The following is a 25,792-nucleotide window of genomic DNA, read 5'->3' as shown; positions in this document are numbered from 1 at the left end:
ATTTTAAAGTTGCGACAGGAACCCAGAAACTGTTCTGGCCCTGTCTCACAATAGCTTTAATATCTCTTAACATGTAACTCCTATGACCATTTCCTTTCTTCCATATGAAAATAGACTCATCAATGTTCATTTACATAGCTGATTCACTATTTAATACCATTCCTAAAAATTTTGGTGATTTTTCACATTCACGTTACTGCAGCTGGCAGCATCTGTTTTAAGGTAGGTCTTACCTATTTTGTAGTCTCCATGAACCAACTAGTCTTGCCTTACATAGGTCCACATATGATCATTTTAACCATGCCAATGGCTGATCATGTGACCAACATTCCCATTTCCAATTCATAGTCACATCATGACACCATATATATATATACAAACCGCAAATAGTTTAAGTTGATACTTCACTATTACGAGCCATTTTCGCATGGCCGTACACATATACATCATAACATATTTAAACCAACAAGGGTAGTCCTATACATGCCATTTCAAGTTCAACCAAGAATTTATACCAAAATGGGGGCTTGATAGTGTGGATGACTTCGACTTCAACGATCCCGAATCCGATTGCTATCGGCGAAATCTAGAAAACCGAGAGCCAAAGCAACGGGTAAGCATTTTATGCTTAGTAAGTCCCAAGGAATATAATCAACTCTAATTACAGCAATACATTCACATAGTTAAATGCATCATTTCATTAATGCACATTCACATAATCATACTTACTTCACCATCCCAACTCTTATGTTCATACACAAATAACGGCTTCATTAAGGCCGATAACTCGTTCCATCATAGGAGCGGATATTCACACGCTCTTACTCCTAGCGCAAAGCACACACCGCACTTACCTTGTCATTGGGAAATTTCACAAGTGCATTAGCTGAAATTTTCCAGCAAGCTTATAATTTTCAAATCACATACCTTCGAGTTTAACCGGATGTCGCTACTCGATCAATCGCCTTGGGACATAGCCCGGTTATGGTAACCCGCACCAAGGCCTACGGACTTAACCCAGATATCACGATTTGCACAAATGCCTTGGTCTTAGCCGGATAGAATGACTCGCACGAATGCCTTGGTCTTAGCCCGGATGTAGCCACTAGCACAATGGCCTTCGGTCTTAACCGGATATAATTTCCAGCATAATTGTCTTCGGGGCTTAGCCCGGATATCATTCAATTTCTCATGTACACATACATCAATAATCATTGGACATACATATTTCATTTTCGTTACTAAGGCTCAAACGTAAATATAATCACAAGCATATTCGCCTTCGGGACTTAGCCCGGGTAGAATTCAAATGCTCATACATACATAATCAATAATCAATACACATCCATACTTTATTTCACATAATTCAAGTAGGGTCACTTCTTGAGGACTTACCTCGGATGTTGTCGAACGGCTTTTACGGCTATTCGATTACTTTTTCCTTTCCCTTGTCCAATTGTGGCCCTCTTAGCTCTTGAGCTAATTCAAACAAATTCAATTTATCAAAACCTCATTGTGCTAGCTTATGGCCGAATATGACAAGGAATTTAAATGGTCATATGGCCACCCTTTAGCTTGAATACACAATGGTCATGCACATTTTATACTACATCAAGCAATTCAATACAATTTATTCGAGCATCAAGGAAAAGCTAAGGCCTTCAATAGGCTACCCAAGGCCGAATATACTTGTCCATGTTGAGGCCAATTATGCACTTAATACCACACAAAAACAGCATGCATTTTACTAGTTAATGCTTTGCATATTGTAGCTCAAAACTTACAATATAGCATCAAGCACTCATATGTGTGCTAGGCGAATGTGCTTACAATTTCACAATTATTCTTCAACATCTTCTTCTTTAAACAAACTTATTCATCACTTCCTTCATAACCAAAACATCATGTGCAAACATATATATACATATATGAGCATGGCGAATTTCAAGGTGTCCATAGCCATCCAAAATACAAATTTTAACTAACATGCAAGAAGCATGAACCATGCTCATGAATGCATCATGGCGAATATGACAATCATGCTCCTTTTCAACTTCAATCATGATAAAACAAAAGAAAGCTCAAAATCTTACTCAAGAGTAGACAATCCATCATTGCATGCATCATCATCAAGCTTCACACTTAGCATGCAATGGCTTTATCACCATAACAACTTTGGCCAAATACCATTTCCATGGCTTAACAAAGATTTGAGCCATGGCTAACATGCACATCAAGTTAGCAACCAAAACATGCATGAAACTCCTAACACAACCTCATACATACCTTAATCTTGATGCAAACTTAGCCAAATCTCCTTCTAGATCTCTTCCAAACCAAGCATGAAGCAAAAATCCTCCTTCTTCCTTAGTTTTGGCTCAAAGAAAGGATGAACAAAATTTTTTCTTTCCTTCTCTACAACTCACGGCAATGGGGGGATTACCACACTCACACACATTTTTTTTCATTTTTTATCACCCATACACCTTTGTTTATTATTTCACCCTAATGCACCAACAAAACATGTTTCATGACATGTTTAGCCCATCCTCCTTGTCATGGCCGCCACCACCTATAAAGGGGAATTTGACATGCAAGTCCATTATTTTGCATGCATGCTTTAATTAGTCATCACACATTTCCTATCATACTTTCAAAGTTCATTACTAAGTCCTTTCTTGTGGAATTCACCCTTATAACACTAAATCAATCATCATAAAATGTCATACATGAGCACACACATATTATAGGCATCAAAATAAATTTTTAATTATTTTTATGCCTCGATTTTGTGGTCCCGAGACCACCTTCCGACTAGGGTCAATTTTGGGCTGTCACATGGCGTCTACCACAATGCCCACACAGCACCACCCCAGTAGGTGCAACAAGAGGCCCAACTCTCACCGGCCCATCAAGTTTGGCCTTTTTCTTAGGCCTCATCCCAGAACTCGAGGGCTCCGAATCCCTCTTGTTCTTACCCCTCTCAAGATCTTTGTTTTGGCACTCTGCGTACTTAACATCCTCTGGAATCTTGGCCTTCTCGACCAAAACAACAAACTCACGCTCTTTCTGCGGAGCTATTAGCACCCTCAAGTTATCCCTAAGGTCGTCCTTAAAACGGACACATATCTTATATTTAGACGCCACCACGCCTCGCGCATAACGGCTTAGCCTCAGGAATTAGGCCTTATACTCAGCCACTGTACGGAATCTTTAGGTGAGATTAAAGAACTCCCATCTCCTCTCGTCAACGAAATTGGCCCCTATATACTTACTCTGGAAAATCGTCTTAAAAAGATCCAATGTCAATCGGTCGGGCTGAATGCCCTCTTTAACCGTCAACCACTACTGGTACACTTCATCACGAAGTAGAGATACATCCCCCTTAAGCTTCTGCTCAGCAGTAAAATCCAGATTGTCCATAATTCTTTCCGTTGCCTCCATTCAATACTTGGCCACGTTAGGGGCGACTCTAGTAATGCCCTTGAGCAACTCAGCCCTATTGAACCAGGGTCGTTCTGTAACTGACCCTCGGCCCCCAGATCTAGTGTTGGGCCCAGTGACCCTCTCTAAAATCTATAGCATGGCCTGGGACAATGCGTTGTCTACAACTGCACGATCTCGAGACTTAGTCTCTGCCACAGGTGATTCCGGTGTCTCACTAGTATCCAAGTTAGGCAGATTTCCAGATGATGAGGACCCCGCTTGAGCCCCTTTACGCCCTCTGCCACGGCCCCTAGTACCCCATCCACGAGTACCACATACGTTTATCGTAGATTGTGAAATTAATCTATTTTAATAGTTTTATGCATTAGTTAACAGTTTTGATATTTTATTAACAGAAGTTTTATGTAGTACAGTATTAGAATGTTCATAGTCAGTTATCGCGAGTAATAGTCTCACTACAGTTTTTAGTTTACACTACCTAAAGTAGTTTCAGTCTAATCGTACTTTTAGACAATTCTGAACAGAGTTTCAAAAACTTACAGGATCGACGCCAAAGACTCAGTGTGCCACATACTCAGTCAGAAATATTTCAAACCATTTAAAATTATTTCTTTAAAACCAAACTTAAAACCCAAATCCACAGCCGAGTTTTGTACCCTGGCTCTGATACCACTAAATATAACACCCCAAACCCGGCATGAACATTTTGGTCTAATCTGGTGACGTCATATGAGAGTGTTTTTAGAATCGCATTGACCTTAAAATCGTTCCAATTATTAACTTGTACTTAGTCTGAGATAATGCGTTCTAATTGATCTAATTTAAAACATTTCTTTTTCGCAGAAGCTTTTAAAAGCCATTTTTGTATGCGTGGTAGTTTTGTAAAACATTCAGTACTTTTAAAAACCTGAGTTTTCCTACTACTAGTAGTAAAAAAAACGTAAAACATTTCAAAATCCCAAATTAAGCAAAATCCATAAAGGCCTTAATTACATCAAATTTTCCCCAAATATAAATTAATTCATAAGTAAATAGAAAATAGTCTAAGTGGAAAACCGTGTAGCCACAACTGAGCCATTCGCTGCACCGACCCTTCAAGTCTGGGGATTACCTATACAGATTAAACAGAAAAAGGGTGAGTTTTCACAAACTCAGTATGTAATCCCCACAGAAAATATACACAACAGCAGAAATCAGTCATATATCCAAATATCAGATAATTCGAGCCTGAACCCTTTACATAACCAGAGTGGGCCTTAGCCCATCTCAGATATATCATGCAAATCAGAATAGAATAAAAGAGTTCTACCTACCAGCCTCTACACACCAACTCCATACAACCCTACACACCATGTGGGGATAAAATCGACTCACCCATCCCTACACACCACGCTATACCAAAATGCAATACATAATCAAATAATTGCAGCTGTGCTGCCCGATGCGATGCAATGCAACATACAATACATAGCATGCAAGTATGCAATTAACAGATCATACATACAAATTGGTCTACACACTAAGAGTAACATGCTAGAGCACATATATCACATAATCAGACAAAATTAGGGATCGAGTAACCCTTACCGACCCTACAGTTAACTCATAAAAAAAATTTATCAAATACACAGTTGTGTGTTAAAAACTCATAGAAACAAATTTATCAAATTTGGGGCGTTACAAATACCTTGTAATAATGGCTTGGAAAAGAGACTTGAATTGAATTAAAAAGCAATTTTTATTTTCATTTCTTTCACACGTTCTGTCATTTCATTTATTTTTCTTATTTTTGGTTAAATTGTTCTTTAATATCTTTCTCCTTTTCACCTATCATCATTACATTTAAATTCACTTTTAAACTCAATCAAGTATGATTAAATTCATGTTCAACTAAACCTCATTTAGTTTTAGGTCGGTTATCATTCCTACCAAAATTCGTCAAATATGAACCTGTACTAAAACCTTACAACACGGTATTCATTATCTCTCCAATATATGGGATAGTTACATTCGTTCCTTAAAGTTGATCCAATTTTGATAAAGAATGAGATGGATGAATGTGGAAGCGGATCGTAAAATTTGTCAAAGTCGTAGATTTGACTTAAGGCTCTAAACGTTCAGAAAGAAATTTGAATTTTTCACATAACATGAAACACAATCAAATTTAGGTTAGATAAAACAATTAAAATAAATAACTAAGATAATTAAAATAGAATAATAAATCTGCGATTAGAACAATAAAGAAGAAAATAAAGAATATAAATGAAAAGATAGAACATGGAATGTAAAAATCCTAAGAAACCTTGAAAACACAAAAAATCCACAACCTCATCAAGTGACTCTAATTTCCCCTCTAATAAAAAAAAAATTTGGTAAAAAAAGTTTGAAGAATTGGAAGTTACTTTTGCTGCCCATTTTTCATACCATAACATCTTTTCCTTTAATAATTCAATGTGGGATGAAGAGATGTAGGTCTTGGGAAGCGAGGAAGACAAACCATTCAAACCTCCTGCTTTGCTTAGTATATCTATAATCCTATCCGCTTGCCTTTCATTCCATGGGTATTGTGATTGGAAATCTAGTGCTGTCAATCCCTCCAAATTTTTGGCATTGATTTGGTCTCGACGCAAGTGTCCCAGCAATACTTCCACCATCTGTTAACTAGAAACTAATTTATGTAAATTACCCTTTTATCATAAACATACATATCAATAATTGACTTGATTAGGAAAATTAGCATATACCCGAGGTCTGTTTCTGATAGCTGCAATGTGTAGCACAGTGTTGCCATCAAAATCTGCCCAACTCGATAGTTCTTCCTCCCAACGTTGGGCAGACTCATGGCGGCTTCTTATAAGCCACCCCACCAAGACTTGGAAAGCTTCAAACATGTCGTTTTTCATATCAAGATGGAATACCATCTCATCTCGAACAGTCACATTTGCAATAGCCTTAGGACAAACCTTAAGTAACTTAGCAAAAGATCAACATTTCCAATTTGAACCACATGGTGCAGAGGAGTGAGGTCCTCCCTCCCTTTGACACGAAAAAGGCCTTCATCAAACCTGAGGAGTCGAAGCACTGCTTGAGTTCTGTCACTTTGCAGAGCCAAGTGCATGGGGCTAAACCCACCATGGTTTAGCTTTCTTGCAAACGTTGGCTTTAATTTAATCATCTCCATCATAAACTCAATATGCCCAGCAGAAGCTGCTACATGCAATGGAGTATGAGAAAAAGGCACAGGATCAATACGATCTAAAACATATGGATCATTCAGAATCAACTCATACAAGAGGTTAATATCTCCTGTTTGGGCAGCCTCTACCATCCTCTCATCCATAGCTTTTTTTGGGGGGTAATAAATTAGGCAGTAAATTTTTAGATTAGTGAAAGCTGAAGAAATTTGCAACAGAACATTAAGAAGAAAGAACTAGACGACAATATAGAAAAGGAAATAGAACTTATATTCTGCAAGAACACAGGCATCTGACCACAATTTATACATGATTTGAACACTCTAGTTTGAGGAAACAAATTTCTTCCAAGGTCCAAAGAAATTTATCAATCAACTATTATGTGATTGAATATTATTCTAAATTTTCAATTTTATTAAAATTTTTCACCAAAATTGATTTTTTAATTAATTTTACCACTCATTATTAATTTGATGGTTTTAAAACATAATATAATAAGAAAAATCTTTTAAATATTTTATTTTACTATTATAAATATTAAAATTAATAATTTAAATTAGAATTTCTATTTTAATGAGTTCATATCTCATAAAAGAGAAAAAAATAAATTTATTTTATAAAATAACCATTTTATTTAAATTTAACTTTATATTAATTAACTTATTATCGTTAAATGTTAAAGTGAAATATAGAACTATTTTTTTATTGAATTTAGCCTTCAAGTTATTTTAAATTCAAATTGAATAGAAAATTCAATAAAAAAATCTAACTTTAGTGGAAAAATTCAATCAAATTAAATTAAAACAATAAAATTCAATATCAAAGTGAAGTATAGTGACAAATTTGCACATTAACCCTAAATCTTTTTATTACTCATTTATTAAATCATTAATGAAATGTTGACGTGACTTAAAAAGATCTATCTAAATTTATTTCGCAGATCATTGAAGCCCAAAAACATTAGGAAGATGTCCAAAATAACCTAAAATTTTGATGCATAAATAGTAAAAAAAAACCTAAAAAAAAACTATGTTTTACTTTGACTAGAACCGAAGTCATTTATGATAGAGCTTCCTTCCCTAGAAGGTTTCGTTGAAGTTGAAAAGGATGGAGAATTATTGAGAGTTTTGATGAAGTCGAATAGAAAATAAAAGATGGAGTACTTATGAGGGAAGTGGTTAGGATGAAATAACAATGTAAGATGATAGCTATATTGTTAAGCCTATACACATTGATTTTATCTTTGCTCCAAATAGCTTTAAGCCTCACAAAAAATTGAGTTTTAGTTTTAGTACTTGAGTTATTTTCAACCATTTTGCATTTTCTACAGGTTATGTCAAACAACCACCATCCCTTCATCTCAATCATGTACTTTTACTGTATTTGAATTATAATTAAGTGTAAGAATGATTGGTTAAAGAACTAAAAGGGGATCAAAACTCTAGAGTTGCCTCGACTTTTAAGTTGTTATTCGATTTTACTAAGTTAAGACATTATTCGAATCATTCTGTGGTGAAATAACATAGCAATTAGTCTAATAGTAGATAAATCGTTAAGATCTTCATGCAGTGCATTTAGAACAAAATCAAGGAGTTGAGACCAACAATGAATGCCAATATCCATTCTTTCAGCAGCCTCTGCTAAACAATTAGCCAGCCTATTGCAATCTCGATGCATATGTTTTAAGTTGGTATCCCGATCATAGCTCAGCAACACTACAGGAAAATAGGGTTTTAACGGCGTTTTTAGCGGCGTTTTATGATAAAACGCCGCAAAAATTGTAAAACATAGAGCAATAGCGGCGCTTTTGGTAAAACGCCGCTAAAAGTCGGGGCATTAGCGGCGCTTTTGGTAAAACGCCGCTAAAAGTCGGGGCATTAGCGGCGCTTTTGGTAAAACGCCGCTAAAAGTAGGGGCAATAGCGGCGCTTTTGGTAAAACGCCACTAAAAGTCGGGGCATTAGCGGCGCTTTTGATAAAACGCCGCTAAAAGTCATATAACCCCTAAAACCCTAAACCCCAAAAAAATCATGAACACTAATCTATAACTCCTAAAATACTAAACCCTTAAACACTAAACCATAACTTCTAAAACCCTAAACCCCAAAAAATGTCACATGGATGTTGATGTGTATATACATATATATATTAATGTAAAGCTTATGTTCATAATAAATTATGGAAGCAATACTTAATATTGATTAAATTTATTTTTGGTTTACGGTTTAATATTTAAGGTTTAAGGTCTATGGTTTAGGGTTTTATGGTTTAAGGTTTAATGGCCATGGGTATATAGTATGTTAATCTCAAGTGAATCATATTCAATAATTAAATCTTAAACCCTATAATTAACTATTGTTATCGATAATAGATATCTTGATTTTGATAAAAAATATTTTTATATATTAATAAGGTGTTATATTGTTTAATGGATTGAAGGGATAATTTGTGGAAAATGTTTTAAATGATAAGTTTACCTTTAAATTTTATTAATAATTTTTGTTTATACTATTTTAATATTTATCTATCTTGATTAATCAAAATATATATTTATTTATCTGAACGAAAATTCTCTGCACTCATTTGTGTCTCCACGTTTTTAATTGTAACTCATTTTCTTTTTAAAATATATATTGTCTCCACGTTTTTCATTTTCTTTTACACAATTATTGATATAACATCATTTTATATTTATATATTGCATGGATACATAAATATTTATATTTATTCAATATAAAAATATATTGATGTATTTTTTTAAATGTGTATGATTAAATCAAAATTAAAGTTTCAACTATACATTTAAACCACAATTAGAATTTCACGTCTACAATTACACATTAAACCGAAATAAAAATAAACTCAAAATTTAAAATTTAAAATTTAAAAATAAAAATAAAAAATAAAAACTTAAAAATTTAATATTTAATATTTTAGTCCATATTTCAATTAAAAGTTCAATATTCAAAATTAAAAAAATTCCAAAAGAAAAAAATAAAAAATATGTTAAAAATAAAAAAATTTAAAATTAATCTTATAATGGCGTTTTAGTGAAATTCAGACACAATCTCTAACAGTTATTAAACTTTTTGTTTATTTGTAAAGAAAAAATTAATACTATGGTCAAATTGTAATTTTATTTCCACTATTATATTTAAAATTTAATTTTAATCTCTATATTTTAATTTTACATAATTTTATTCTCCACTTTTATCATATTATTGGTTAATCTAAATAGTTATAGGTAAAATAGTAGTATAAATTACCAACAACTTTTTAGTTAAGTGACAAGAATTATATATCGTGGACATAAGAATTTAGATTAAATTTCAAGTAATCATATTTTTCATCCGCAAGTAACAAAAAAAATGTTAATATATATTTCTTTTCCTTAAAACCAACAATTCCAACTCATTATACTAACATTTCGATAATAATAATAATAATAATAATAATAATAACCCTTATTATGTTAACATAGACTATTTCTTTTGTTGGAAAATTTATTTTATTTTGAAAAATAGGTAAATATTAGATTAACGATCATAAAGTTGTAAAATTAGAGGAGTAAATTATGCTAAATTTAAAGAGCAAGAACTAAATTCAATTTCAACATAGCAGAAGGACAAAACCCAGAATTTGACCTTATACTATCTATTGTTAAAGGATGACCGCAAAATGGCAGTCACATTAGGGTTTATTTCAAACGTCAGCTCTCTCCCCTTCCCTTTCTCATCACTTAGCATCACCACACCAAACCAAGAGCCAACTAGTTTCTGGATTTATTTCTTCTTTAATTGAACCCATTCTTTTAAGCACACAAACGACAGACCATGGATTATCATCTTCATCATCATCTATTTTGTTCTACTTGTAGAAACACATAAACTAAAACACACACACACACAAAAATGAAGTAGTCGACCAAGGCCCTTTTGTAATAAGTTAAAGAGACCTGTGTTGAAGAACAGTACTGATGTTGGTTCGTTGTCTCTTAACATTCCCTGAAGAATTAGATTCATTCCCTGAAGAATTAAAATCCCCAAATTTTTATTACCCGCTCGTTAGTCCCTACTCTCGATCTGTTAGGTTATCTTTTAATTCTAGGCTTTCAAGAAAGCATTGAGCCTGCTCCAAAAATGCTGTGAGAAAGAGGATTTGTTGGTTTAGGATATAACTTTTGGTTCATGAAGAAGCGATCCCTCCGCATCAAGATAGTCAATCGCTGCTCCTAGAACCGGGGGAAGACTAAATGGGCGAAAAGAAGACATTCTGGGGGCAGCAATCTAAGAGATGTCAGAATCCCTGCCCCAGCAGCAGCAGCAATGAAACCCTAGGAATCTCCCGTTTCACCTCTCCCTTGTCAATGTAAGCCTCTCCATTTTTCAATCTCCTGTTGCTCAATTCCGTTGTTACCAATGATTGCTCTGCCTACAGTTCCGTTTGCTTTCAGTATGAACCAGTGCATGAAAATGCAAGTGCTAAATTTCCTCCTTTTCTTCTTTTGAATTTGAATTGTTAAGTGGATTTTCGCTTTGTTATCTTTTTAATTAGTTTGTTGGTTTCGATGTGGAATAACTGAATCGATTGAGAGTGCGCTGTGAGGTGAAAGAAAAAGGAAGAACAAAAAAGGAGTAGGCTATCGTTTAGGCCACGCCCATTGGACATACACAGAAAGCTACCGATTGTTAAGTCAGTCAAAGACTTTGAAGACGATGACACTCCAACTTCCGCTACTCGCAATTCTCAAATGCTCCGTCTTGTCATTGTCAAAGTTGAAACCGAAGTACCCTTTTCACTCCCTTGCTTTTCATAGCTCAAAAACTTCACTGTGACTTGGCATTATCCTTTAAGGCTATTTTGTTGAATCATTTGATTTCATACTTCAAATTCACTTGCAATTTGTAATCTTAAAGTGAAGCAAAATCGGGGTTTTAAATTATTACTTACGTGAATGGAATTTGGTTTTAAATTATGACATTTGCATTTGCATATAAACATAGTTTGCTAATAGAAATTAGGGCTTTGCAACAGTTGAGGATATTTTTGTTAATATCCATTTCACAATGGATAAGAATGTGAGAATTCTTGCTATGGAAATCTACTTCCCTCCTACCTGTGTTCAACAGGTGATTTCATCTCTTCCTTTTTTTTTTCCTGTTAATTTCTTGAGTTTTTGAGTTCGGGTTTTGGTTGGGTAGCTGATTCAAGGGAGAAAATGGGTCAAAGGTGGAATTTTTTGGTTATTTATGGTGAATAAACTGATTGCCTCCAAATTTAATTTTCTTGGGGTTTTTTCTTGTTTGAATTTTTAATTGTATATCTGAAAAGTTCATCTCATTTGAACTTTATAATTTGGTGAAGTCTAACTCATTGTTAAAGTGTTATGTTTGATTCCTTCATTGGATCAATGGGTGTTAATTACAATTTTCCTAGAAAAAAAATTCTAGTTTTGCATGATCATATGGTTATGAATACTTGTTTTAGTTTATAGTAGAATGATGGCTTTTTATTTGATATGTTATTTATTCATAGATTAATGTAATATGAGATTAATTTTATGATATTCATTTCTTTTTCCTACAAAACAGAAGCATTGGAGGCTCATGATGGTGCTAGTAAGGGAAATACACCATTGGACTTGGACAACAAGATTGCATGGCCTTTTTGTGCGAAGTGGAAGATGTTATCTCTATGAGGTTACAAATTCTACATTTTATATCTACTCTTCTTATATGTTATTAGCATCACGTAATCTTGTTTTACAAGATGTATAATAATGACTAAGATTTGCATTGTATGGATGGTTGAAATGAACACTTTCTTCGATTTTACTAATGTGGTTATGTTTGATCTGCAGTTTAACAAATTGTTACTTCACTCCTAGCAAAATATAAGATTGACCCCAAACAAATCGGCCGTCTTGAAGTTGGTAGTGAGACTGTGATCGACAAGAGCAAGTCCATTAAGACCTTCTTGATGCAAATCTTTAAGGTACTCTTCCCAATCATCACGATTTCTTATCTAGGATAGTTGTCCCTTCTAGTCGCTAGCCATTATACTGGGTCATTTTGTCAAAGGCTATTTTTTTTGTTATGCTACAAAAATATTGCTAATATTAGAGGAATTCATGTTAAAAAAATACTATTGAGCTATGCTTAATGGATTAATATTAAATAAGAAAAAATATTTTTTAAACTCCAAATTAAAAGAAATTCATTATTTTCAAATAATAAAATAAATAAATAAATAAATAAAACTATAAAATAAAAAAATATCATATCATCTATCATATTTCGGTCACACATTGATTATTTTGCTACTATAATATAATTAATGAGACTAAACATTTGGTTTAGTTATTTTAGTTGTCCTCAAATCGGTTTAGAAAATGCTGTCCTTTCACGCTTCCACCTCTCTTACTGGGGTATTTGGTTTCCTGTAACTAGAAGAAATATACAAAAGGTGAAACAAGGAAAGCTCTTTCTTGGCATAACTAGATAATGCCGTTGTGCAACTCGTAGAACTACAGTCTTTATATGTGACATGTATATATTTTTGGTTAAATCTTTTCAATTTATAACTTCATATGATCTTCCCGGTGATGTAAATTAAATATAATTTGTAATTGATATTTTTATTTTCATATTTTTATGTTACCTTTAAATTTAAAAATTAAAAAACACAACCTGAATAAATTTAGAAAAAGAAACTATATACTTAAATCTAAAATATTAAAATCTTGAAGTTTTTATTTTAGCTAAAATTTTATTAGCTTTTTATATAATTTTATAGTTTCTTTTTGTATAAAGTTTGGTCTTCTAAAATCTTTCCTGTCTCAAACTCAACAGTAGTCAATAAGCACTAAAACCGATTTTTCACAGCTTTTCTTCTTCTATTTCGGTATGTTAAGCTTCTCTTTTACCCTTTTTTATTTTCGTAATCTTTTGCTACTTTGGGTCTCTGTAATATAAATTTCTTCTATCTTTATTCATTTTCTTAAACAAAAACTATTAATTTAAGCATTGAAGAGTGATTGAAATGCAAACTTTGCTTGTTGTCCCTAGTTGCATCGGCAAACCATAGGGGCCTTAATTGAGTATGCTATCAACGATAGTTTATATCCCCATGGTAGAGTCTTTCCAAATCAAGTAATTTGGATTAGAATTGAGACTACAAAGTATGCATGAATTACATCCATTGGTTCAAATCCCATTAAAATAAATGGATGCCCATGTTCCAACTCCTTTGCTTTCCCATCTTAAAGCCAAGCGAGTAAAAGACTCAAATTAAATCTAGACATCTCCATCTTGTATGTGCTTCAGAGAATTGGTAAAGGTCGATAGAAACTTCAAATCAATGAAAGATATCGGGTTAATTCTATTATTAGTTCCTATACTTTATGAAAGTTATGCATTTAGTTCTTATATTTTAATTTGACCAATACTTTTGAATTAGTTAATTTTAGGCCCTGTACTATTTTAAATTTTAAAATTTTAGTTATTTTCTTCTTATCGCCTGCGTAGTTTGACTTTGCTACTTGTTTTTAGCTTTGCTGCCATTTATCATTTTTTTTTTTTTTTAAATTCTTGTATTTGCTCTAGTTTTGCTGCGTGATTGTTTGTCTATTTTGTGTTTTTTGTTGTTAGTTTCACTAAGTTATATATCGAGCATTGCAATACTTTGGCGTCATCTAAAGCTTGAACCACCCTCTGTTGTATATTGTTTCTTCTTCTTTTTCGATCTTTTCCTTTGATTAATGAGATGTGGTGATGATTTGGCATTATTTTCTCACCGGGATGAATTATGTATTAAATTACATATTGAATCAATGTTTATGTATTAAATTTAAGTTCATTAATTTTATATTTAATTTTGAAGTTTAAATTTTAATGGAAAATTTAATTTAATTAATATTTTTATTTATCCTTAAATGTATATAGTTTAAAGTTCAAATTTCAAAATTAAACATAATATAATATTTAACATAGAAATAAATATTATTTAATTAAAATAAAATAATTTTTTAATATCATTATTTTTAGCGGCGTTTTGAGAAAAGCGCCGCTAAAGGTCATGATATTTAGCGGCGTTTGCTAAAAAAGCGCCGCTAAAGGTCATGGTTTTTAGCGGCGTTTGCGAAAAAAGCGACGCTAAAGGTCATGGTCTTTAGCGGCGTTTGTGAAAAAAGCGCCGCTAAAGGTCATGGTCTTTAGCGGCGTTTGCGAAAAAACGCCGCTAAAAGTCCTGGTCTTTAGCGGCGTTTTTTTCAAAAACGCCACTAGTTTTTGCGGCGTTGCATATAGCGACGTTTTTTGCGGCGCTTGGGAAAGCGACGCTAAAAGTATTAGCGGCGCTTAAAAACGCCGCTAAAGGTAAAAAAAACGCCGCTAAAAGTCTGTTTTCCTGTAGAGCAAATCTCGAATCACATTAACAACATGTGATTCTAACTGATACCTCGTCAGGTTCCCCTTAATACGGTGTAGCACTTCCAAACAATCTATTTCTAATAAAATATCTCGACATCCAAACTTCTAAGTTTGGTCAAGACTATCTAGAATGCTCTAGAATTCTGCCTCATACGCATTGCAATTCCCTATATTTTTGCAAATTTCAGACACCACAACCCAGTTGCATTGAATTCCTATTTTGTAATTATGTTAGGCAGGCGCTAGATTAGAAAGGACGACACAATTGGACAACTCTCACCGTTTTGCCGATTGTGGACTGGAACCTCATGGGTCCAATCCAACGTAGAATTGTTATCTAGTGACAAGTTGGTCTCTTCTTTCCAATTTATTTTGTTTTTGCTTGTTTTTTTTAAGGCTTGAAATAAATTCAAACTCTTTTAAAAGAAATAAAATGTTTCCTCCACACAGGTTAATAATTTGTTTGTGTAAAATTATAAAATAAAAATTATGTTCTAAATCTTTATATATTTTCTATATTTAGAATTTAGTTCCTTATTTTTAATTTTAGTAATTAATTTTATTACTTTTCAAATTTAAAATTCAATTTCAATGCTTAAGATCATTAACATTTTTCTATTAAAGTTTTTGGTGTGAAATTTTAAAATTTAAAAACTTATTTTCAACAAATAAACAAAAAAATTATGATTATTTTGGCAGAGAAGAAATACATTGCCGTTTAATTAAGATTAGAAATGAACAAAATAGACAAAAAGCACAGCTGGTTATGAACCTTATTCAACCACTATTTCAAAAACAAATTCACAATTCTTTTTATCATTACAAAATAGCTCTTTCTGAAGAAATGATTACACGGATTCACTAAACTGGACACAATGTAAAAAGGCTGAAGCCAAAGTAAAAGATTACTACGGTAAAGAAGAATTTTGGGTTGTTAATGTATTGCCACCTGGAAAGATAAAACGTTGTCAGATGTGATCCAACTCCAAGCAAACCTAGCAACGGTGAGAATAAATCCTTAAAAATGGAGGCTAAATCATATAAGAAGTGTTCCTTTTTTATGGAAATTAACTCATATGAGGAAAGATCAAATAAATCCCTGTAAGAACACCCAAAGAAGGTAAGATTTAGGAGAATCAACAAAGAGAATGAATGAGTTGGTAGGAGAAGTGCTGTTAAAAAAACTGCTACCCCAAAGGTGAACGTGTTCCAAAACCAAAACGAGGAGTATTCTAATGTCCAATCATATTCTTTGGAAACGTACGTTGCGGAGGGACTGGGTATGGGTGCAGTATTGATGTCGGTTTTATGCAAAACTGTGTGGAAATTGAGAGGCTGAGCTTGACTTAAAGAGACTTGGTATTTCAGGGATGGACATGGACTGTCATCGGGAATCTTTGGTGGGTTTAAAGAGGCTTCGTAAGTGGTGGTTATGATTAGCACTGTCACTACTAGAAATGTGTTACGCATCTCACATGGAATACCCTGCTTTCCTCGATATGCTTTTGTTGCCCATTTTTTATATCATGGCATCTTTTGTTTCAATAATTCGATGTGGGATAAAGAGATGGAGGTATTGGGAAGCGAGGAAGAGGAAGCACCCAAACCTCCTGCTTTGCTGAGCATATCTACAATCCTATCCGCTTGCCTTTCATTCCATGGGTATTGTGATTGGATATCTAGTGCTGTCAATCCCTCCGAATTTTTGGCATTGATTTAGGCTCGAGGCAAGTGTCCCAGCAATACTTCCACCACCTGTTAATTAGAAACTAATTCATGTAAATTACCCTTTTATCATATACATACATATCTGTAATTGACTTGATTAGGAAAATTAGCATATACCGGAGGTCTGTTTCTGATAGCTGCAATGTGTAGCACAGTGTTGCCATCAATGTCTGCCCAACTCAGTAGTTCTTCCTCCCAACGTTGGGCAGACTCATGGCGGCTTCTTATAAGCCACCCACCAAGACTTGGAAAGCTTCAAACATGTCGTTTTTCACAGCAAGATGGAATACCGTCTCATCTCGAACAGTCACATCTGCAATAGCCTCAGGACAAACCTTAAGTAACTTGACCAAAAGATCAACATTTCCTGTTTGAACCACATGGTGCAGAGGAGTGAGGTCCTCCCTCCCTTTGACACTGTGAAAAATAAAATAGAATAAAATAAATAAAAATAAAGAACACATAAATTTTACGTGGAAACCCTTTCGGGAAAAAAACCACGGGCAGAGGAGAAGAAAATTCACTATGTCGAAAAATTTTTACTCAAATACAAGAGGAATAGACTATGTCTATTTATAGGCTTGCAAAGCCATATTCTAGTAGGATTGAAACACCTTATCCTAATCAATATAAAATAGATGGAGTTTAATAAGGTTTAAAACCTTATTCTAAAATAAAATAAAAGAAGTCTAGTTCTATATGGATTTTACTTTTATTTTATTTTCCATCGTATTTTATTTAAATAAGAATTTGGGTCACTTAATTCTAACAATCTCCACCTTGACACAAATTCTCAATGAACAAGTTCTTCATCGCGAACTTTCAATAAACAAGTTCTTCACCTCTTCCAAAAACCCCTTAAGGGTTTAACTTCAACAATGAACACCAACCAAGTCTAAGCAATGCTTAAACTTGGTTATAGGAAGTGACTTAGTCATCATATCTGCAGGATTTTCATGAGTGCTAATTTTGCTCACAACAATATCACCACGAGCAATAATATCACGAACAAAATGATACCGAATATCAATGTGTTTTGTTCTCTCATGAAACATTTGATCTTTTGTAAGAAAGATGGCACTCTGATTGTCACAAAATACTGTGCTGATTTGAAGGTCTTCATTGAGTTCACTAAATAGTCCCTTCAACCAAATAGCTTCTTTACAAGCCTCAATAATCGCTATGTACTCAGCTTCAGTGGTAGACAAAGCGACTGTAGTTTGCAAAGTGGCTTTCCAACTAATTGCACAACCTCCGATTGTAAAGACGTAACCTGTGAGAGATCTTCTTCTATCAAGGTCTCCAGCAAAATCAGCATCAACATACCCTATAACTCCATCTTTAGTTCTTCCAAACTGTAAGCAAACATTAGTAGTGCCTCGTAAGTATCTTAAAATCCACTGAACTGCTTTCCAGTGTTCTTTACCAGGATTCGCCATGTATCGCTAATCGACCGATCGCATATGATAAATCTGGACGTGAACAAACCATAGCATACATGAGAGATCCTACTGCACTAGAGTATGGAACATGTGACATGTACTCAATCTCATTATCTGATTGAGGAGATAAGGCCGATGAAAGTCTGAAATGGGCTGCTAAAGGAGTACTAACAAGCTTAGCACTCGCATATTGAACCCGCAAAGAACTTTCTCAATGTACCCTTCCGACTTAGGTACAATTTACTTGCTTTTCTATCTCGAGAATCTCCATACCAAGTATCTTCTTTGTTGGTCCTAAATCTTTCATCTCAAATTCTTCACTTAGTTGGGCTTTAACCTTTCTTATCTCTCTTTATCTTTTGTTGCTATCAACATGTCATCAACATAAAGAAGTAGATACACAAAAGAACCATCACTGCTTTTTCTTAAAGTAGACACAACTGTCAAAACTACTTCTTTTGAAATCATGAGAAGTCATAAAGGAATCAAACCTCTTGTACCCTTGTCTTGGTGACTGTTTCAAACCGTAAAGGGACTTTTTCAACAAGCAAACATAGTCCTCTTTTTTCGAGACTATAAAACCCTCCGGTTGTTGCATGTAAATATCTTCTTCAAGTTCTCCATGCAAAAATGCGTTTTACATCTAACCGCTCAAGCTCCAAATCATGCATGGCAACAATACCAAGCAAAGCTCGAATCGAACTATGCTTAACAACTGGAGAGAACACATGTGAAGTCCACTCGAATTTGATGTAACCCTTTGCAACAAGCCTTGCTTTATATCCGGGTTCTTCAACTCCTGAGTCCCTTCTTTCTTTTTAAACACCCATTTACAACGAATGACCTTTTTACCTTTAGGAAGTTTTACAAGATCCCATGTTCTGCTTTTTGTGGAGTGATTCCATCTCCTCTTGCATAGCAAACATCCACTTTTCTCGAGTCTTCACAGCTAATCGCCTCGAATAATTAAATGGCTCTTGATTCGCATCTATATCTTCAGCCACATTTAAAGCATAAGCAACTAGATCAACCTCGGCATACTTCTTTGGAGGTTTAATTTCTCTTCTTGTCCTGTTTTTGGCGATAGAGTATTGCGGTGAAGAAGCAACTCTATTCTCAATTTTGTCTTGGCTTGAGGAGTTGATTTCGTATTAATCGATGCTCCACCGCTTTTGGTTTTCTTTATTGGAAGAGTCTTTAAGAGATAAGTTAGGTAGCATAGCGTTTCATCAAAAACAACATCTCTCGCTAATCACAACTTTTCTATTTTCGGACACCATAACTTATAGCCTTTACACCAGACTTTATAACCAAGAAAACGCATTTAATGGATCTCGGTTCCAATTTTCCATTATCAACATGAGCATACGCAGGACACCCAAAAATCTTTAAATCGTAATAATTAGCGGGATTACCGACCATACCTCTTGTGGAGTCTTTTCTCAATGGCAACGGATGGAGATCGGTTGATCAAAAACATGCGAGAGAGGTCGCTTCGCCAAAATGACTTCGGTAAGTTGGCATTTGACAACATACATCGAACCTTCTCCATGATCGTTCTGTTCATTCGTTCTGCAACGCCGTTTTGCTGTGGAGTATGACGAACTGTCAAGTGTCTCATGATCCCTTCTGACTTGCACAATCTATTAAACTCATCAGAACAGAACTCTAAGCCATTGTCTGTACGGAGGTATTTTATCTGTTTTCCCGTCTGTTTTTCAATCATAATTTTCCAAGACTTAAATGTGGAAAACACATCGCTTTTCCGCTTCAGGAAGAACGCCCAAACTTTTCTGGAAAAATCATCAATAAAGGTTAGTATATAATTAGCTCCACCTCTCGAAGGCACTGGACGGCCCCCACGATCGAATGGATATACTCCAACGTTTCCTTCGTGTTATGGATTCCTCTAGTGAATCGAACTCTCTTTTGCTTCCCAAAACACAAGGTGCTCACAGAAATTCGGTTTGCAAATTCCTTGCCCATTAAGAAGTCCTCTTTGCTTAATTCGCCATGCCATTCTCACTCATATGCCCTAGGCGCATATGCCAAAGTTTAGTAATATCATCATCTGACAAGGAAGAGGAAGCGACAATGCATCCCCGAATAAAGAGAACCTCAGAAACATATAACTTGGCAATCTTTCTTTGCCCTTTCATCACAACAAGGACCCTTTGAAATCTTTAAAACCCCACTTTCACCGTGTATCTGCACCCTTTTGAATCAAGAGTACTCAACGAAATTAAATTTCTTTTCAATTCGGAACATGCCGCACGTCACTAAGTGTTCGACAACTCCATCAAACATCTTAACTTTAATTGTTCCAACACTGCGATTTTACATGAAGCATTATTTCCCATCAAAACAACACCTTGAGATCTTGTTTCATAAGTTGTAAACCAATCCCGATTGGGACTCATGTGGAAGGTACAGCTGAATCAAGTATCCACTCCTCGCTTACTTTAGAATCATTGATGAAGCAACTAGAAGTTCACCATCGCTGTAGTCTTCTACAACATCGCCTTCACCGAATTTTCGTCTGTTTTCCTTTTGATTCGCAGCCTCCTTTTAATCTTATTTTGTAGCTTATAGCACTTTCAGATTTAATGTGCCCTTTCTTCTTGCGAAGTTGCAAGTTTTACCTCTGCTTGAAGATTTCGATCTACCCTTAGATTTACCACGAGGATTCCGTTCTCGTGTTCTACCACGATCATCATCAACATTCGGTCTTGTCTCCCACGAACAATAAGACCCTCTCCCCGAGAGTTGGGTTTAACCACAAGATGCTTCATCTTATCATACGAGGTTAAAGAATCATAAACCTCATCAACTGTGAGAGACTCATGGCTATATAAAATCGTGTCTCTAAAGGTTGAATAAGACGGGCAACGAACAAAGTAGAATCAACCCTAGATCTTCCTTATCATCTCGAACCTCCATGGCCTCCAAGTTTGAGAGAATTTCTTTAAACACTGTTAAGTGTTCGTACTGACGCACCTTCCTCCAAACGATGAGCATAAAGACGCCGCTTCATATGCAACTTGCTTGTTAGAGTTTTCGACATACATATTTGTTCTAGCCTCTTCCATAATGCAATGGCAGTTTTCTCTTTCATCACATCCCGCAAAATTTCGTTGGACAAATGCAGATGTAATTGTGTTAATGCCTTTCGATCCTTACGCTTCTTCTCTTCATCTGTTAATGTCGAAGGCATCTTATCTATCCTAGCGGGCATCCTCTAGATCCATCTGCAAGAAGCGCTTGCATCTTAATTTGCCACAACGCAAATCGGTGTTGCGATCCAACAATGAATTTCATACTTCAAAGACGCCATTACCGTAATCGAGATGAATAACCCTAAGCTCGATACCAATTTGTGAAAAATAAAATAGAATAAAATAAATAAAAATAAAGAACACATAAATTTTACGTGGAAACCCTTTCGGAAAAAAACCACAGGCGAGAGGAGAAGAAAATTCACTATGTCGAAAAATTTTACTCAAATACAAGAGGAATAGACTATGTCTATTTATAGGCTTGCAAAGCCATATTCTAGTAGGATTGAAACACCTTATCCTAATCAATATAAAATAGATGGAGTTTAATAAGGTTTAAAACCTTATTCTAAAATAAAATAAAAGAAGTCTAGTTCTATATGGATTTTACTTTTATTTTATTTTCCATCGTATTTTATTTAAATAAGAATTTGGGTCACTTAATTCTAACAGACACGAACAAGGCCTTCATCAAACCTGAGGAGTCGAAGCACTGCTTGAGTTCTGTCATTCTGCAGAGCCAAGTGCATGGCGCTAAACCCAGCTTGGTTTAGCTTTCTTGCAAACGTTGGCTTTAATTTAATCATCTCCATCATAAACTCAATATGCCCAGCAGAAGCTGCTACATGCAATGGAGTATGAGAAAAAGGCACAGGATCAATACGATCTAAAACATATGGATCATTCAGAATCAACTCATACAAGAGGTTAATATCTCCTGTTTGGGCAGCCTCTACCATCCTCTCATCCATAGCCTTTTTTGGGGGGGTAATAAATTAGGCAGTAAATTTTCAGATTACTGAAAGCTGAAGAAATTTGCAACAGAACATTAAGAAGAAAGAACTATACGACAATATAGAAAAGGAAATAGAACTTATATTCTGCAAGAACACAGGCATCTAACCACAATTTATACATGATTTGAACACTCTAGTTTGAGGAAACAAATTTCTTCCAAGGTCCAAAAAAATTTCCAAGAACTAAAGCCACAGAAAATAGGTTTATTTTATACATGACATAAACGCACTAATTTGAGAAAATAAACACCTTTAAAGGTCCAAGGGTATTTCCAACTAGAAAACCTTGGACTAAACAAAAAGCAAGTTGAAGGAACAGTAAAAATTATTTAAAAAATCCTATTTATGAAGTAAGAGTGAGGTGCAGTAAAATTGAATTCAATTTGAAAAAATGAAAAAAAAATCAAATTTCTAATTATTTAAATTGAGTTATGTGATTTTTTAACTCAACTCAAATAAGTAATTTGAATTTCAAGTTAGAATCGAGTTAAATTTTACTTTTCAAAAACTCAAATGACTCAAATATCATATTAATGTAAGATATCATTTTGGCATTTGTAGATTTTGAAAATGAATACGGTTGTCTCTCTCCCAACAAAACTTACAAAAAAATTAAAATATTTATAAAATTGAAAAAAATATATAAAAAGTTAAAAATTTTAAAATTTTCTAAAATAATAATTTTGGGACTTAAATAAGTTAATTAATGATTCAAGTTTATCACACTAAATTATGTTTTTTTTATTTTGCTGAAAAAGTTTTCAAATATATATGATTTCAAATTTACATGTTTTAACGTGAAATTAATTATATTGTAATAAAATTTTAATTTAACATGTTTAATTTTTTAAAATTTAACTTGAATAAATTCATTCAATTAAAATTGAATTTATTTTACTCAATTTGATTTAAAAATAAAATAAAATAAATTCAACTTAAATTAAGAAGATAAAATAATACTCAATAATTCAATTAACTCGAATATTTTTCGACTCAATTTGATTAAATCCTTAATTTAAATAGTGGCTATATATAAATAATAATCCAAGTAATCATTCCTTTGCTTTTTCACTTCACCTTTATAATGACGAAGGTTCTCTTCTTCTTTTTTTTTTTTTTTATAATTTCTTTTTCAAATTTTCTTGACATATGGCATGCCTAAGAACTTTATCTAATTTTCTAGTTGGGTTAATGAACTTCTAATTAATAAAGTAGAAATTCTATTAAAGATACATGAATTCATATGATGACTTGATAATTAAAGTGTTTATTATTTTAGAGTTGACCTGAATTTGAGACGTATTAATTATATTTGTTGTGTCGAGTTTTATCCAGTTTTTGTATTTTTTTTAAAAAGAAAACAATAATTATATAATAAACAAAAGTCCCTAAATACTAAAAAAGGAATAAGAGAGCGGTACAAGAGATGAAGGGAACTAATTAACCCAATAACTACTCCATCACCATCCCTAATACAAACCCCAAAGACGTAAAGTGCTATAAGAATCAACGAAGAGAATAAATGACGTGGTAGGAGATTTGCTGTTAAAAACACAATTGAACCACTCTCACCGTCTTGCCCGTTGTGGACCGGAACCCATCGGTCCAATCCAACGTAGAATTGTTATCTACTCACAACTTGATCTGTTCTTTCAAAATTTTTTTTTTTGTTTTTTCCCTTTTTTTCAAGGCTTAAATTTATATCAATTCAAAAGTCTTTAAAAATGATAGTGTTTCCATCTAAGGTATATTATTTGTTTGCAAAAAATTATATAATAAAGATTAAAAAGTTAAAATATGCTCTAAATCTCTAAACACTTTAAACGTTTGGAATTTAGTCCTCTACTTTATACATTAAGGGCTAGTTCTGCATTGCTTTTCAAAAGCACTTTTGGCTCCAAAAATACTTCTGGAAGAAAAGCATGCAGAACAATTCTTTAATTTGAAATTTTAGCTTTTTAGAAGTCTTTTCAAAAGCACTTCAAAAGGAGAAGCTAAAATTTTAGCTTTTCCTCTCCCAAAAGCACTTTTAATGCTTAATTACTTTTCACCCTCCAATATCATAGTACTTTTTCTTTTTTTCTTGGTACTTAATTACAAATGGGTTAAAATCATTAATTAAAAATAAAAAATAATTTTAAAATACTAATTACAAATATTTAATAGTTATATTTAAATATTTAAAATATAGTTTATATATTCTAATTAAATTTTATAAATAATTAATATTTATTGCTTAAAATATTTAAAATTTATATTTTATATATTAAAATATTAACAAGAAGTTATAATAATTTTTTATATTCTTACTAAAATATAATAATATTAACTAATTTAAATATTATTTAAATACATATTTGTTACTTTATAATAACATGTCTAAAATGGACATTTTATTTCTCAAAAGCACTTTTTAACAGCAATGCTAAACACTCAAATTTTAAACCAAACTTTTCAAAAGTACTTTTTCACAGCACTTTTCAAAAGCACTTTTCAAAAGTATTGCCAAACTAGCCCTAAGAATATAAAAAAATACAGTTACTATTTACGTTTTACACTGACAAAAATAATCCACTAAGTCTTGAATAAAATATAACAAAAAATTTTAATTTATATAAAGAATTAATAGTAGAAGATGGAGGAAGGATTGAGACAACTTTTGAGAATTTTTAGAAAATTTTCCAAATAAAATTCTACTCCTATTTATAGAAATTTCTTATGGCTTTGTGAAGAGACATAACTTTCAATAGTTGTTTTTCTTACATCTTTAAAATAAATATAATTATTTAACTAATATCTTTTAAATAAACGTAACTATTCAATTAATGCGGCTTGAATAATTATAATATTTTGTAAAAAATCAAATGATATAACTTTTGATCTGTTGTTTCAATAGGGTCGGAAGCGTGTAAATTATTGTACTAAAAAATCACACAAAGTTCAATTCCTATGGAAGAGAGGTGGATCACAAGGATCTCTTAAATACCAAGTCTTTCCTTAGTCGAATATCCCTTTTATAGTAATTTAATAGCACAATTAAATACTACTATTATACCCTCAAATATTGAAAGAAAAATAGGACAAGAAAGAACACAAGAGTTTTAACGAGGTTCGTAAATTATACCTACGCCCCGGGCACTAATACCGATGATAACTTTACTATCTCCAAAATATTACAAACAAATAGAATTCCTTAAGAATTCTCAAATGGGAGAAGAGAGAAAACTAAGAGAGAAAGATTGGTTGGGATGGTTGAAATGAAAAATGAAAAGGCCTATTTATAGTTGAAGTTCAGGGACTAACTTGCAAATGGCCTAAAAAATTAGGGACCAAAATTGCAATTATCCCATTCAACTTTTCAACATTCGGTGCAACTTGCTTCACCTTTTTAACAAGTTGCTTCCTACCTTTGTTGACTTTTCAACAATCTCCACCTTGAAGATTTGATTAGGATAATCGCATCTTCACACACTTCCTTCAA

At 33.4% G+C, this 25,792-nt stretch overlaps 2 protein-coding genes across 2 annotated transcripts; both read right to left on the bottom strand.

Annotated features, from left to right (window-relative positions):
- Window positions 1–3,576: 3,576 nt before the first annotated feature.
- On the bottom strand, window positions 3,577–6,787 carry LOC108451301 (ankyrin repeat-containing protein BDA1-like). Its single transcript, XM_017749005.1, has 4 exons — window positions 6,452–6,787; window positions 6,192–6,410; window positions 5,872–6,101; window positions 3,577–3,736 (listed from the first exon to the last, which is right to left on the bottom strand). Exons 1-4 carry the CDS (start codon window positions 6,785–6,787, stop codon window positions 3,577–3,579), a joined length of 945 nt encoding a protein of 314 aa, XP_017604494.1.
- Window positions 6,788–10,936: 4,149 nt separating this feature from the next.
- Window positions 10,937–22,266, bottom strand: LOC108451321 (ankyrin repeat-containing protein BDA1-like). Its single transcript, XM_017749024.2, has 3 exons — window positions 21,992–22,266; window positions 17,037–17,214; window positions 10,937–11,071 (listed from the first exon to the last, which is right to left on the bottom strand). Exons 1-3 carry the CDS (start codon window positions 22,264–22,266, stop codon window positions 10,937–10,939), a joined length of 588 nt encoding a protein of 195 aa, XP_017604513.2.
- Window positions 22,267–25,792: the final 3,526 nt, after the last annotated feature.

This window comes from Gossypium arboreum, chromosome 10, assembly GCF_025698485.1.
Source record: "Gossypium arboreum isolate Shixiya-1 chromosome 10, ASM2569848v2, whole genome shotgun sequence".
NCBI classification, from domain to species: Eukaryota; Viridiplantae; Streptophyta; class Magnoliopsida; order Malvales; family Malvaceae; genus Gossypium; species Gossypium arboreum.
This window is presented reverse-complemented; position numbering and strand designations above follow the sequence as displayed.

Excerpts from the sequence above, each read along its gene's own strand:
- LOC108451301 (XM_017749005.1), bottom strand. The coding sequence starts at position 6,787 with ATGGATGAGAGGATGGTAGAGGCTGCCCAAACAGGAGATATTAACCTC. Across the intron at positions 6,102-6,191 it reads CTATCAGAAACAGACCTCGG|ATGGTGGAAGTATTGCTGGG; the intron begins GTATATGCTAAT and ends TCTAGTTAACAG. Across the intron at positions 3,737-5,871 it reads TTAAAGGAAAAGATGTTATG|GGGCCGTGGCAGAGGGCGTA; the intron begins GTATGAAAAATG and ends ATGGGGTACTAG.
- LOC108451321 (XM_017749024.2), bottom strand. The coding sequence starts at position 22,266 with ATGGATGAGAGGATGGTAGAGGCTGCCCAAACAGGAGATATTAACCTC. Across the intron at positions 17,215-21,991 it reads GCAGTGCTTCGACTCCTCAG|TGTCAAAGGGAGGGAGGACC; the intron begins GTTTGATGAAGG and ends TATTTTTCACAG. Across the intron at positions 11,072-17,036 it reads TTGAAGCTTTCCAAGTCTTG|GCAGAGCAATCATTGGTAAC; the intron begins GTGGGTGGCTTA and ends ACGGAACTGTAG.